This window comes from Echinops telfairi, unplaced genomic scaffold, assembly GCF_000313985.2.
Source record: "Echinops telfairi isolate 266 unplaced genomic scaffold, ASM31398v2 ScPeMD7_4225;HRSCAF=4972, whole genome shotgun sequence".
In the NCBI taxonomy this organism is placed as follows: domain Eukaryota; kingdom Metazoa; phylum Chordata; class Mammalia; order Afrosoricida; family Tenrecidae; genus Echinops; species Echinops telfairi.
The window spans coordinates 4,007,848-4,022,282 of record NW_022108124.1 but is presented as its reverse complement, the minus strand read 5'-3'; the positions used below and the strand labels follow the sequence as shown (position 1 = coordinate 4,022,282).

General features: G+C 44.3%; 1 protein-coding gene across 2 annotated transcripts in view; it reads left to right on the top strand.

The window, feature by feature from the left end:
• USP13 (ubiquitin specific peptidase 13) overlaps nucleotides 1-14,435 on the top strand; it is a 130,974-nt gene that overhangs the window by 110,788 nt on the left and 5,751 nt on the right. Inside the window, exons 20-21 of one of the 2 annotated variants that reach the window (XM_004708606.2) lie at nucleotides 3,774-3,858; nucleotides 6,123-8,758. In XM_004708606.2, coding sequence (XP_004708663.2) covers nucleotides 3,774-3,858; nucleotides 6,123-6,216 — 179 coding nt within the window. In that variant the 3' untranslated portion in view covers nucleotides 6,217-8,758. Of the gene's footprint in view, nucleotides 1-3,773; nucleotides 3,859-6,122; nucleotides 8,759-14,435 lie in introns of those variants that run through there. The other variant, XM_045295104.1, reaches the window with a different exon arrangement.

The following is a 14,435-nucleotide window of genomic DNA, read 5'->3' as shown; positions in this document are numbered from 1 at the left end:
CAGCAAGGGGAGCAGAGAGAGATTCATTTACATAATGGTGGTGATCCCTATGTACACAGCTCCCTGAGGAAAGCAGCCTAGAATAGGCTCAGGGGAGCCAAGATACAGCTCAACAGAGAAGCTGTGTACCAGTAGTTTATTGGAAAGTGAACACACACTATCTATCTATATCTATCTACCTATCTATCTATCTATCTATCTATCTATCTATCTATCTATCTATCTATCTATCTATCATCTATCTATCATCCCTCACTGCATTTGGGCCCTACTTACTCGTGTTTGAGCACTGGCTGCAATTCGTGGTCTTTTATCAGTGGTACTGCTGGGACACAGACTCTGGTGTCAGTTAGCTGGTACTGTTATAACAGAAAAGCCACAAGTGGGTGACCTTAGCAGACAGAAGTCTGTTCTCATAGGCTAGGAGGCTAGAAGTCTGAATTTAAGGCACCACTTATACGAATGTGTCATGATTCAAAAGGAAAAGAAAAAGCTATCGTTATTAAGCTTGAAACTAGGAACATTGGAAGTTGTCAAAACTGAAATGGAATGCTTAAAGATTGATGTCTGTGATAGTTAAGATTTTCTGTCAATGTGGTTGAGCTACAATCTCAGTGGTTTGGCAGTAAAGACCTATTTATACTCCATCATGTTATACAAACCAACATAAGCACATTCATAGTGGAGCCTGCTATGAGCAGCCCATCAATTGTAAGCCCCCATCCAATCTAAAGGAAGTTTCCTGGGAGGTGCGGCCTGCTTCCCATGTAAGTGGACACTGCAAAACTTCCTTGCTTGCTTTCAGCTGGGTCTAGATTCTGTATCTCCAACTCCAGTTCTTTGGGCTTAAGCATACAGCCTGTGGTGATGTCTGCTTGTCCTGGGCGTCATCAGCAGCCTGGCGTCTTTCTGTCAATCTTGAGTCTATCAGCACCCACGGCTACGTGAGTCAGGAGAAGCCTGTAGCCCAGTCTCAACCCTCCTAATGCCGCGACCCTTTCCTACAGTGCCTCATGTGGTGATTCCCCCAACCATACAATTATTTCTGTTGCTACTTCATCACTGTCATTTTGCTCCTGTTATGAATTGAGTGACCCCTGTGAAAGGTTGTTCGACTCACAAAGGGGTCATGACCCACAGGTTGAGAACTGCTGCTCTAGCCTAACATCTGACACTGACATGGACATTGCCGATTTCTACCACTGTGTGAGTCATCTTCTTGATCTGAATCTCTCTATATATACATATTTAAGCTTCCCTGGTTTTGCCTCTCAGGAGAACTTTGCCTAAGACGTTGCCCTAGACATCCGTGAAGGAAAGAACAACAAATGGCGACGGAGACACAGGAAGGGAGTGTCATGGGGTTGTTAAGGATGAGGGATCATCACCAATGCCATAGAAATAAAATGTAGATGAATTGCTGCGTGGAAATCCGAGTTGCTCTGTGGACTTTCACCCAAATCAGAATGCAAAGTTTTATTGCATTGAACATGTTAAATGCACAGGTGAAAAGAGAAGGAGAGAATGAAAAAGTACAAGGTTTGTTGAGAGAAAAGCACAGGGAAAATGTTCTTGTTTCGTGATAGTTGAAGTCTGACTATTGGGGCAATACCACTCACTACATGTGGGGCATAGAGGTTAAGCAGTTTTGGCTAATTCTTATGGGTACTTTGAAAGTTTCTCTTTGAAAGTAAGAGAAAATTGTATCCACCTCTCACACACCATCCTTCCTATTTCTGTAAAACGTTCTGCATTTTTTTTGGATTGTGTGTGCTGGCGTTTTTGGTTTTTGGAAGTGGACCTCAGGAACTCAGAAATACTAGTGGAAGCTTCCTTTTCTTGTTTCTTCACACTGCATTTCTCGTTGGAAATAAGCATCAATTTGGGCCTCTTATCTGTTGAGATTTTACAAATGTGTTGATAGAATTTCTCGTTTTGGTGGTTGGTTCCCAGCGAGATGTCTTGGGTAATGTCCAGGGTAGTTGTTTAAATGTGTTTACTTGGTAAACCTGTTTAATCTTAATGATAGCTTTGAGATATGCTAAATTGTTCTCCTTTAATTTATTTTTATGATTCTCAGAAGATACACATATTGATTTTAAATAAAGAGGGGAGAATGCTTTGGGGAGATGTGTTAGGCTGGGTTCTGTACAGAAGCAAAGCTAGTGACTTATATGTATGTAAATAAATATATATACCTAAACTTTATATATACATATGCTGTGTGTGTATAAATTTATATCAAGATAATGGCTCACACAGTTGCAGAAGTGAGGAAGTTCAAGTCTAGGCAGATGCCAAGTCTGTGGATCAGATGTTAAACTGGAGGCTTTTCCTGACTTGGGTAGCTTCTAAGGCTGATGACTTCAAGGTTAATAGGAAGATGAGAGACTGGTAGGTATAGAGAGGAATGAAACCAGGGTCAACAGGTCAGGCTTGTGACTGGAGAGGCGAATGAATCCAGGGTTGGTGAGAGCAATATGGCAGGCTGTTGGCCCAACTCCAAAGAACCAGGGGTGGATGAGCCAGAGACATGATCCAGACCCAGCAAAGAGAATGCAAGCTTTCCTACAGTGTCCACTTACATGGCAAATGGGTCACACTCACAAAGAAACAACCTTTCACTTACATCAGGGCTCTGAACCTAGTAAGGGGATTGCATTGCACTCTAAACTTTTTACAACTGACTGGCTACCTACAGCAAATCCCATTATGGGGTTGATTACAAAGTGTTAGGTAACACATGGGGGAGTCATAGCCCTTAATTGCCAAACCACTGAGAATTCTGGCCCAACCGAGTTGACACAAAGCCTAACTATCAGGGAAAAATGCCTAAGGACATTATTGGATGCAGTAAGCCACTTTGTGTTGTGTTGAATTGGCTGGAAAATTATACATGAAATTCATATTGGTTTGATAATAGAATGCTGCACAAGATGACAGGACGTACTTATTAGAGGACAAATATTAGTTTCATCTTATAAGGGACTGCATTATCTTTTTATTCTGAAACTATTGTAGCTTGAATGGTTGAATTGTAGTTCGACTCGGCCAATAATCATGGGAAAATAAATATTTTTCTGAATCAATATCCTATGACATAAATGATCATGGCTCTCTCTTGTTTTCTTATAATCCTGACATTTTGTGTCTGACTTGCTTACTTAAGCCGCATTGCGTCCTGGAGAGTGGGTAGATTTCACGTTGCCATGAAGAGACTGGTTCAGAAAGATGAAAACAACTTACCATCACATTGCTGGGAGTGTTAGAACCATGGTCCCTTTGTAGACCCATAGACTTTAATCAGTACTGAGCTGTGGGATTTTTCTTCCTCACCCAGATATGAACTCGTGTCCCTAGAGGGGCAGATGACTAATGCACTCGACTACTAACTGGAAGATGGAGGGTTGAGTCCGCCTAGAGAGACGTTAAAAGGAAGGTTTGGTAATCTACTTCACACCAACCACTGCAACTCTGTGGAGCTTCCAAATGGTTCTACTGGGAGGAGTTGAGGTCAATTTGAAGGCAACTGGTTTTTGATACTTGTTGGTTGATGTCCTGTCTGCTACTCTGTAGCTCAGATTTCAGGCGGAATTTGGTCTCCCTTTGGGTACATATGTGTATATGTGCTCAGCATAGGAAGGTAAGTAGACACTGTCCAAAGCTAAACATTGCAAGCAGATTATATTATTTTTTTATTTACAAATCTGATCAGAAATATGTTTGGTTTCTAGAAATGCTGCTTTATAACTGAGTTGTGTTCTTTTTCATAGCATATGAATTATTTGCATTCATCAGTCACATGGGAACATCTACAATGAGTGGCCATTATGTTTGTCATATCAAGAAAGAAGGAAGGTGAGTGTTTTGGGAGGTTCCCTTTATTGAGCACCTATATGTGCCAAGCACCCCTACACGGTGCTTCCTATTTAACTTGATGTTCCCTTTAAACTGCTTTATACACCAGGAAGCTGAGACTCTAAGAGGCTGACTAGTTTGATCTTAGCTAGGAAGTAGCGGTGTCAAAATTGACATTCCAGGCCGTTCTTAGGCCTGCACCAACGTGACACCCTAAAATGCACATGCAGCCTGAACCAGAATGTATGTCATACGGGGTTTCCGTATGGAACCAGCACACACTGAAATTATGATGCCCAGTTAAATTTAAGTTTAGATAAACATAAATAAAATTTTTTAGTATAACCATGTCTCAAATACTGCATATTATAAAAATTGCATGGGCCATAAAGGTGATAATTGTCTATATATTCCCCTTTGTTACATTGTTTTTATTAGGGAAAGGTATGTATATGTGTTTTATTTATTTATTTTAAATGTTTATGTGTTTTAGGCTGGGCACTCTAGAGATACAAAACTGGTGAAAAAATATATGTATGTACACACATATATATATACATACACATATACACATATATTTAGATAGATACAAAACTAGTGAAAAATATATGTATGTACACATATATATACACAAACATATATTTTTTCACTAGTTTTATATCTATCTATCTATTTCAAGGTAATGCCTCATGTACTTGTGGAAGTTGGCAAGCCTCAAATTCATGTGTCAGATGCCAGGCTAGCGAGTTCTCCTGACTAATATGGTTGCAGGGGTTAATGAACTAAAAATCTTCAGCTCAGATGGCAGGCTGCTGGCTCAAGTTGAGAGGCTAAGTTAGATGCAGAATTGAGAGGCAAAAATAAAGCTTTCTCAGAACATACAAATATATTGGATGCAGCTCTCCTTCCTAAGGAAACTCTTCTTAGAAGAGATCAAACAAATGGAGGAAGATTACATAATAATGAGACTAATAGTATTACCAACATAACGCCTGACAGTAACCATCACAATCCATCCCTTGCCAACTTGGCACCTGTACACATCTCTTTTAACCACACATAATTTCTAAATAAAGACAATTATTCAGCCAATATGACACAACCATCCGTGAACCAGTTTTTCTTCCTCAGCCAGTTGATTGTAAGGCATTCCCCATCAGATGATTGGTATGGACTGAGAGAGAGGACGAACTACAAGAGTGGAGACCGTGGCATTTGGGCCGTTTCTCCTGGAATTTATGTGTGTCTGTAGGTCCTGCTAGAGCTCTGTCTTACAGATGCCACTTCCTTTGAATGATGGCGTGCTGGTGTGCGCATCCAACATTGTAGCTCTGTGTATCAGAAAACACCCAGTTCGTGGTGGGTAACTCCGTCTGCATAGTGACTCGGTGTAACTTCCATCTCGCACTGTGGTGTTCATGACTGCCAGCATATGTTGTTAAGGCACTAAATAATTGGATAGCATATTTTCCCCCCTATTGTTATAAATACAAACTACTGGATAGTGAGTTAAGTGATAAGTAAGGAATAGGTGCATAGATGTATATGTACGTTGAAGAGTTTAAAAAAAACTTTCAAGTGTGTACAGAGTACATAAAATGTGTATCTAGCTCCCCCCCCACTTCATATAATTATTTTCTTGTTTTACAAATCATTTTTGAAGACAATCTAGCTTTCTAATAGTTTTCTGTTTGGCTATTCTTGATTTTCTTTTAGCTAACTTTATAACTAAGGCTCATGTAATCATTCTCACTGCCATCAAGTTATTTCTGACTCTTACCCTGGTGACATGTATGTTACTGGTTGGGCTGTGATCCGAAAGGTCAGCAGTTCAAAACCATCAGTCGCTCCTCAGGAGACAGACGGAGATTTCTACTCCCGTGGTAGCTGCAGTCTCGGAAACTCATGGGTCAGTGTTACCCTGCCCTGTAGGATTGCTATGAGTTGGCATCCACTTGATGGCAGTGAGTTTGGAAATAAACATTCGTGTACACAATTCTTTGATTTAACTTCTGGAATGTCTACAAAGAGAATTTTGGGATAAAGGAGCTTAAAAGCATTTGGAGGCTTCTGATACATTCTAGTAGCTACTTTTTGATTGAGCTCTAAGATAAACAAGCAGTTGTGAGTTCCTTTGTATACAGCAAACGTGAGTTCATTTTCTCTAAGCATCTTCGGTGGTTTTCACCACTCGGCTCCTGTTGTGCAGTAACCGGTTTTGGATATGACTTCACTTCACTAAACGCTCGGTCTTTTATTTTCAGATGGGTGATCTACAACGACCACAAAGTTTGTGCCTCAGAAAGGCCCCCGAAAGATCTGGGCTACATGTACTTTTACCGCAGGTTACCCAGCTAAACCTCACATGCACACAAGTCGGCGAGAGAAGCCATACGCCTTTTTGATTTGCCAAAAAGAAAAGACAAGTTGGGATGGCCAGAGATGAAGGAATACATGGGGTATTTATAGTTTTATTTCAAGAGCCCGACGATCATTTGACGCCTTCTGAAACAGCACTGGGAAGAGATTTTCTATTAGTGATGAGATGTTACTGTAGATATTTTTTCTTTTTATAATTGCTATAAATGTTCAAAGAGAGGATCATTAAAAAAAAAGTATTCATATTGCTGGTGGGGCCTGCCTCCAGCTGATCACAAGTGGGAACGTGCCACCAGCCCCCTCTGTCGCTTTGTGGTCCACTGGGGGGTGAGAGGGCGGGGCTCCAGAGAAACCAGTTATGTGGCCTGTGCTGTGGCCTCACCCACCATCAGATATCAGCTCCGAGGCGACGCCGTATTTGTGACATATTTTTTCCCCATTATATCTGATAATTTCAGACCTATCCATGTATATAATAAGAGCATCTGCGATGAAAGATATTTTTAATTTAGATTCTATCAAAATTCGTAATATGATCGTGTGAATGTGTGTGCGAATGAAAGGGAGTCTGAGACCTTGATTGTTGACCGGAAACATCTGTGATGGGTTGCTTTTTAAAGGCCCAAACAGTTGGCTGGAAAGAGGAAGAAAACATTTTAAAGAAACTCTAACTCAGGAACCGTTAAACACAAATTAGTTTCGCCCTTAGATTTAAGGTGTGAAAAGGGCTGAGTTATCCCTGCCAGGGCTGGGAAGCAGTTGCTTACGATTGTGCCCCCTGGTGGTCTCGCACGGGGGACCTGCCCACAGCTGCACAGTGCTGTCCTTGGCCAAAGGTCGATGCCTTTTCTTTTTTTTTTTTCCACCCCCAGAGTGGTCCTTTGTGGGTGACACAGCTGATTTCTTCTCACCGCAACACACGACAGATGTTCTGGATTCGGGTTATGCGCCCTAAATTTGTCGGTCCCTTTCCCATCTCTGAGCTCCATTTCTGTTTTCGGGGGCCAGAGTCCTCTCTCTATCCTACCCGGTTTCATTACCTCCTGACCTGACTTGCCTTCAACGTTTGTCTGCTGTGGTCAGTCGTGAGATTTGGGGCACTTTTAAGAATTTTCAGATGCAAAGAAATTTTCCTTTGTCTATTTTCTAATTAGGGAAGGCCATTCTGTTCATTTTGGTATTATGGGTGCAACCTGGGGTTAGATCAGAATTTCAAATGCTGTGAAAAAACAAACAAACCCCCAAAACCAAACCAAACAAAACTGAAACCAAAAACGCACGTAGAACTCTGGCATCCTATATCCGAATTTTTCGAAGACTCTGCACCAAATTCCAGGGTGCATCTCCCGAGTTTCGATTTCAGGTCACTCAGTCAAATGAAAAAAGGTTTTCTTGCTGACTGCTTACCGTGCATTTATTTGGGTGAAGGACTCTTTCTAGAAGACTGTAGGAAGACAATGTAGGACCGGTTGTAGGAACGAAAAGCACAGTAGACCATGACCCGGTGAGTGGTGAGCAATCGGGATTCTTGTTCCCACGGGGCCCTTGTCTCCCAGGAGACCAGTCGGCCATGTGAGTGAGGGCCGAGGACCCCACAACTATCGCCGGAGACACGGTGCTGCCCCAACTAGTTGTGGACCTTGGGCAAGTCCCTCATGCTCTCCTAGGCCCGGTCTTCATCGCGGCTCCGTGTGCTGTGCCGCTGTGCTTTGAGGATGCAGTGAGACATGTGTGTTTGATGTGTGTTTGATGTGATGAGCCCTTAAAGCCAGGAAGGTGGTGTGCCCAGGTGGCCCTCGAAGAGTATGCTCCCTCCCTTCTCGCATCCGATGTTTTCTTCGCTCTGGGAACAAATGAGACTTGGCAGAAGGCGGGAGCTCATGGTGCAGTATTCCTCTACTAACTTGGGCCCCTGGTGGCGCCTTCCGCACGGAAGCCCATTTGTGAAGTGGCTCCACGTTGTCCGCGGGTCCTTGACTCCCGTAGAAGCCCCCATGCTAAGCAGCCTTATGAAAAAGCGCCCCCTTCAGGCGCAATATTATAGAACCATGGCCCCACACATGCTTCAAAAGTGACTTGTGCTCCACCGTGTGACAAAGCCGCCTCTTTTTGGAGGGAGGGTGTTGGAATTGCCATGTGGCCAAACGACAGCATGCGTATTTTGAACACATTAAAACTTTTATAATAGAACTTTGCAAAATGAATGGTGTAAAACCAGTATTTCAAGCTATCGGCTACAAGCTATTTAATTTCATGAAATAGAAAAAGGCACGTGGCCTTTTTGATGCCTAAACATACTGTCCAGAGGTGTAATATGGCTGCCTTTTTTCTCTGCCTCATAAAACCAAGGGCTATTTCTACAAGGCAAGGTTTTGTATGTTTCCTTCTTAGTTTCAGATTGAGAATTGGGAAAAAACTGGCACAAACAATGGGTTTTTTTTTTTTGCATTAAAAAATGTACTTATGTGTATAGCTTAATGTATACAAGGCTGGTTTCCTGGGAATAAATGTCTGGAATGTACTGCTTCATTTCACAAATGCAGACGAGACAGTTCTGGTTAAAAACAGGAAAAACTCGGATTGTGTCAACTGCCGCTCAGCCTGTCGGGAGTCCTGTGTGTGAGATGTGGGGTGTGACTGTGAAATCCTCACTGTGTGTGGGTGGATGTATGAAAGAGAGCGTTCTCTTCCTGTAAATAGCTTTGATACCCATTTGTGTAGGACCCCGATGAATATGTCTTTGGAGAATGGAACCTGTCAAACGGTGTATTTTGTTCATTGATCTAAATGCCCATCAAACGAATTCGAGGTTCTGTTCAGTTCAGATGGGGATTTTTCCTTTACAGGGGGACAAAGATGCAGAACGAACTGTTGGAAGAACTGTGTTTTCTTGGCAATTCGGAGACATCAGTGTTGCCTTAGTAGTTCAGAATCACCTAGACCGTCGTCTCCCACTACTACAAGAGCATGTGCCTGCCCCTCCCGTCAGGCGCGCTTTGGGCTGCAGAAGTCCAGCACGAGTAGCTGAGGCTTGTGGTGCCCAGCATGGCCCGTCCCTCTCCCCTGACCCAGAGCCTTACCTGCACCTCAGAGAGAGCACCTGGCTGTGTTTTCCCACTCCCTCCAGCCACCTAGTCATTTTACTTTGGGGGCCTTTTTCTTTAGAATGAGTAGGTTAGACGAGATGACTTGGAACTCTTTCCCTGCCATAAAACTCAAATCTGTTTTTATTTCCCTGTGGTTGCTACTAGGCTCAGGCAAATACAGCATAAAGCATTATCTCTCTGGAGACCCCAGTTGAAGATGTTTCATTTTCTACGTACCTGCTCCCAGTTTCTTTCCCGCTTCACGTGCTTTTTCCTCCCTTTTGTAATCCTCCCATTCTTTCTCTACTCTCGAAACTCAGTTTTCCAGTCTGTGAGGTACTTTGCTCTCACAGAGGATACACGATGCTGAGAGCAATAGGCCCCGGCCCCTCACCCTGGATGTCTGCAGCCCCAATCGAGGAGGGAGAAGGGCAGGCACATTCTCTCATTGATTCAAAGTCAAGGGGAAAAAAACATTTACACCCCCCCCCCCACCTGTAAAACATCAGGACTACCTTTAGCTGAATCTGTAACATTTCATGTATGCTTTGTGTCCTAATTCAGTCATAGCCAAGCCACTCCAATAAGTGCTGACAAATTACTCAATGACAGAAAGGAGGTCTAGCTCCTGTGCCAGCACAGATCCTCTGTGGGGAGGTGGAGCGTAGCAGGGGACAGGACCTGGGTGATGGCATTAGATGAAATGGGATTCACTCCTTACCCTTAGAAAAATCTTGGGTTACAGAACAAGGTCCTGCATGCTTGCTTTTGGCTGTAAGATATCCTGCACAGCCTTATGGAGTTTCGATGTTTGGTAAATGATCGTGATATCAACATCCTCTAGATTTCTGCTGCCCAGCACAATGATCAATAACCACATGTAGAAAAGGAGTCCTCCAAACAGAGATGTGATGTACGTGTACAGGACATGTCAGATTTAAGTACCAAAATGTAAGCTATTGGACCAGTATTTACACTTAACATCGGCTGAGTGTAAGAAGGGTAATATTTTGGGTATACTGGGTTGCAATTGGATGTGTAAAAGTTAAGTTCACTGATTCCTTTTTACCTCTTTGAATGAGGCTCCTCCAAACTTTACAATGTGGATGAGACTCACATTATACATCTGTTGGACAGCATTGCCATAGGCTCTAGGCAGCTGATGTCAAAGGTAAGAAATCGTTCTGTGAAGCATCCATGTTGAGAGATCAATACATGTAATTCTGCAGAAGTCAAGAACATTGTAAAGCAGAGAACACCCTTTCGAAAGCAGATTTCCGTTCCTAAAACCAAGACATACAAACCCATCAAAACCAAACCCACTGCCATCAAGGAAATTCTCACAGCCCCTTATAGGACAGAGTAGAACCTCCCAGTAGGATTTCCTAGGTTATAAATCTTTATGAGAGCAGGTAGCCACATTTTGCTCCCAAGGAACAGCTGGTGGGTCTGAAGAGCCTACTGTGCTGTTAGCAGCCCAGCACTCAACCTACTGTGCTGCTTAATACATACGAGCCTCCCATTACACATCCAAAGTCTAAGAGTCTTAAATTTGTTGTCTTCAGCTTTGTTTAGAAGTCGCCACCTTTCCCCTTATTTTTCAAACATCTCCCAGGTGCCGAGGACAATGGCCACATGAGGGTGTGGGCCATACCTGTTTCCCTTGGTGCAACATTCTCTGTGGTTCCCCTCCCCAGGCAGGGTGGAGTCTGTTTAAACTGGTTGTGTTGGAATACTGTGCACATCCTGCTGTTCCAGACGTGCCGCTTCTGGGCCCGTGCCCACCCCTGCCCAGCAGGTTTGGATGTTGGCTCCCGAAAGAGCTTGTGTTTATTTTACCTTGCACTAGTCACAGCTGCTGTTTAAAATATTCATAGGTGTTTGGGGAGCGTACTTGCTTGTGATGGAATGAGAGATGGATGATTTATTGCTTCAGTTGTTTTCGAATTAAAAGCTATTCTCCCAATCGGAGGTCCCTGGATGGCTCTTTTGTTTTTTTTTTTTGCTTTGGAAAAAATGCCCTCGACGGATCCTGCCGTTTGCAGCTTCTCCTCCTTGGGAAGAACCAGAGATGGGACCCCTGAGAAGGAGGGGTCTCACATGGGTCTTTTTGACGTACTCTGCTATTGGGATCAGGTGAAGTCCCAGGTGGTTGCTTGACTTGTGGCTTGCAGATTCCTTTCTCCACCCAGATAGAAGCAGACTCCGCGCTGGTTATCCCGAGGGACTGGGAATCTTCCCTCCTTCCTCGGAGGCCACTTTTCCTCAGGCTGCTGCAACACCAAACGGCCACACATTTAGGGACTGAAGCGTCACATCAATCCTACTGCTTTAAAGGTCAGAGTATGACAGTGGGTCTGCGGAGGCTGCGATGATTGGGGTGGCAGCAGGAGCCGTCGGCCCTGGGGCAGCATCTGTTCCCTTTCCAGCTACTGGAAATTCCATCCTCGTTGTTTGGCCAAACCATGGCCCTCCAGCAACGGCCCCCTTCTGACCTCTGCTCTGGCCCTGTCCGGCCCTCCCGCCTCCCTAATATACCGAGCCTTGTGATGACATCGAGTCCCTGCAGCTAATCTTGAGTCATCTTCCCATCGCGAGGCCCTTCACATCTACCAACTCCCCTTTGCCATGTTCGGTAAGAGATGCACAGGTTTCGGGCATTAGGATTTGGACATCATGGAGATGTGTATGTGGGGGTGGAAAGCTGGGAGAGGGAGTGGATTACTCTTCTTAAGCACTTAGAGTATATTAATTCCATCTTTAAAACACACCCATTTAGTGCTCAGAATGTAAAATAAATGAACCCATTTATTTAAAGAGGGCAGGGGTGGTTCCAGGCCAGTGAATCTTGTGCCCAGTGCCCCCCATCCCTCGGCTGCCAGTGGAAGCCCAAGTGATGCCATAATGCTCAGCGGATTCAGCCGAGCTTCCAGATGCAGATGAAAGGGGAGGAAGAAAGGCCTGCTGGTCTCCTGAAAATCAGCCAATGAAAACCAGGTGGAGCACAACAATCCTCTCCCCAACGGGCTGTAGGGATGGGGCAGGGCCAGGCAGTCTTTTCTTTGGTTGTACAGCACAGCTAACAGGATATATATTTTTTTCTTTTTTCCTTTATTTTTATTTTTTTAACATTTCATTAGGGGCTCATACAACTGTTATCCCAATCCATACACACATCAATTGTGTAAAGCGCATTTGTACATCGTTTCTCAAAACATTTTCTCTCCACTTAAATCCCCGACATTAGGTCCTCATTTTTCCCCTCCCTCCCCGTAACAGGATATTTTTAAAACAACAAAGAAAACACCCAGTGTCGGTGGTGCACTGGGTGTTTTGGTGAGCAGGGTACAAGAAAGAAATGACTGGGATGGTGAGGGATGACTTATGAGGCAGTGACGGGGGATGCTTTCCCGTCCGGTTCCTCCCCTCGCTGTGCTCCATCAGGCCGGTGGGAGAGTTTCCCGATGTGTCCATGAGCCGTTAGAGGGGATGATCCTGCTCTTCAAATGTCGTCAGGGACAAGCATCAGTTGTAGGGGGCATATTGAGGAGAGAGAACGAATCGCATCTATAATGCAGCCAGTCGTTTAAAAACTCTAGCAGGTAAGTCTTTCAGTGAGGTCAGGGTTAAGGGAGGTGAGGTGAGGTGGGGAAAGCAGGGTGATTTAGTGGCTAGAGTGAGGCATATAGTCTTGAGTGCAGCATTGCTACACGCTGGATACTCTGAGCCCCAATCTTATCTGTACAAAGAACACAATAGGACAAGAGTGATTAAAGCTTCTAGCATGGTCTGGTACTCAATGGACATTTTTGCTGGATGGCTTTCCATCACCATTTTAACCCACTTAGCACTCATTTTGACGCTAAGGAGGAGCCTTCCTGTCAAGACTTGGTTTCAGAATTAAAAAAAAAAGAATTATGCCAACATCGATTCAGTGTGGGCAGTCATGTTCCTGGAATGTCTCAGTGGACAAAAGAGACAGAGACCATCATGCCCTTCTTGAGATTATTTTCCAGCAGGGGGAGACACTGTCAAGGTACAGTTTAAGTTCATCATGTAATAGCTTAACTGAGATTAGTGCTATGGGAAAAGGGGAGGGCATATTTTTGCGGGACTGAATGGGGTACTTGGGAAAGACTTCATTTAGAACCGCGTTTCTCAACCTGTGGGTCGAGACCCCTTTGAGGGAGTCGAACAACCCTTTCACAGGGGCTGCCCGATTCATAACAGAAGCAAAATTACAATTATGAAGTAGCAACAAAAATAATTTCATGGGGGTCACCACAACATGAGGAACTGTATTAAAGGGTCGCGGCATTAGGAAGGTTGAGAGCGATTGATTTAGAGGTAAGATTTGAGCCACGCTATGAGGAAGTCAGTAAGGGGCCCTGTTTCAAGGCCATTGGGTGAGCTTGACGCAGTCGTACAATGGGGAGTCAATGTCCCGTCTTGAGCCGAGGCGTGCCCTGAGCTGGCCCACATGTCTGAAGTGTTGCTCTTTCCTTAGGAGCGCCGTGGAAAGGCTCTTGTATTGGGGGGGAGGAAAGATGGTGGCTTAGATGGAATGACATCAGTGGGGATCATGAGAAGCTGTTCAGATTCTCGAAAGGCCGGAAGGTAAGACCAACAGACTTACCTTAAGGTAAGACCAACAAACGGAGGTAAGACCAACAAACTGTTCTGACAGACTTGAGGCAGGCTGTAAGGCATGAATGGAGTTAAGACTGACCCCTTCGATTTTGTCCCAAAAACAATGGGAGAAAGGCATTTGCTATCCACTATGATGGTGTTCAGAGCCTTGGTTGCATGTGGTTACATGATGGGTTGCGACCCTCCACAGCAGTTCGACACCACCAACTGCTCCACAGGAGAGAGAGGAGGCTTTCTACTCTCCTAAAGACTTAATCCCAGATCCCCCCGGGTGCAGTTCTACTCTGTCCTCTCAGGTCACTGTGAACGCGCATCTGCTCCGTGGCAGTGCACGGGTTTGGTTTTGGAAGAGAGTCGAACTGTGAGTCAGCAGGGACTCACTGGCAGCATTTATTTATTTTTTCTTAAGATAGGAAAAGGAGCCCTTGCCCTGTGGTTACAGCACTCAGCTGCCAACCCAAA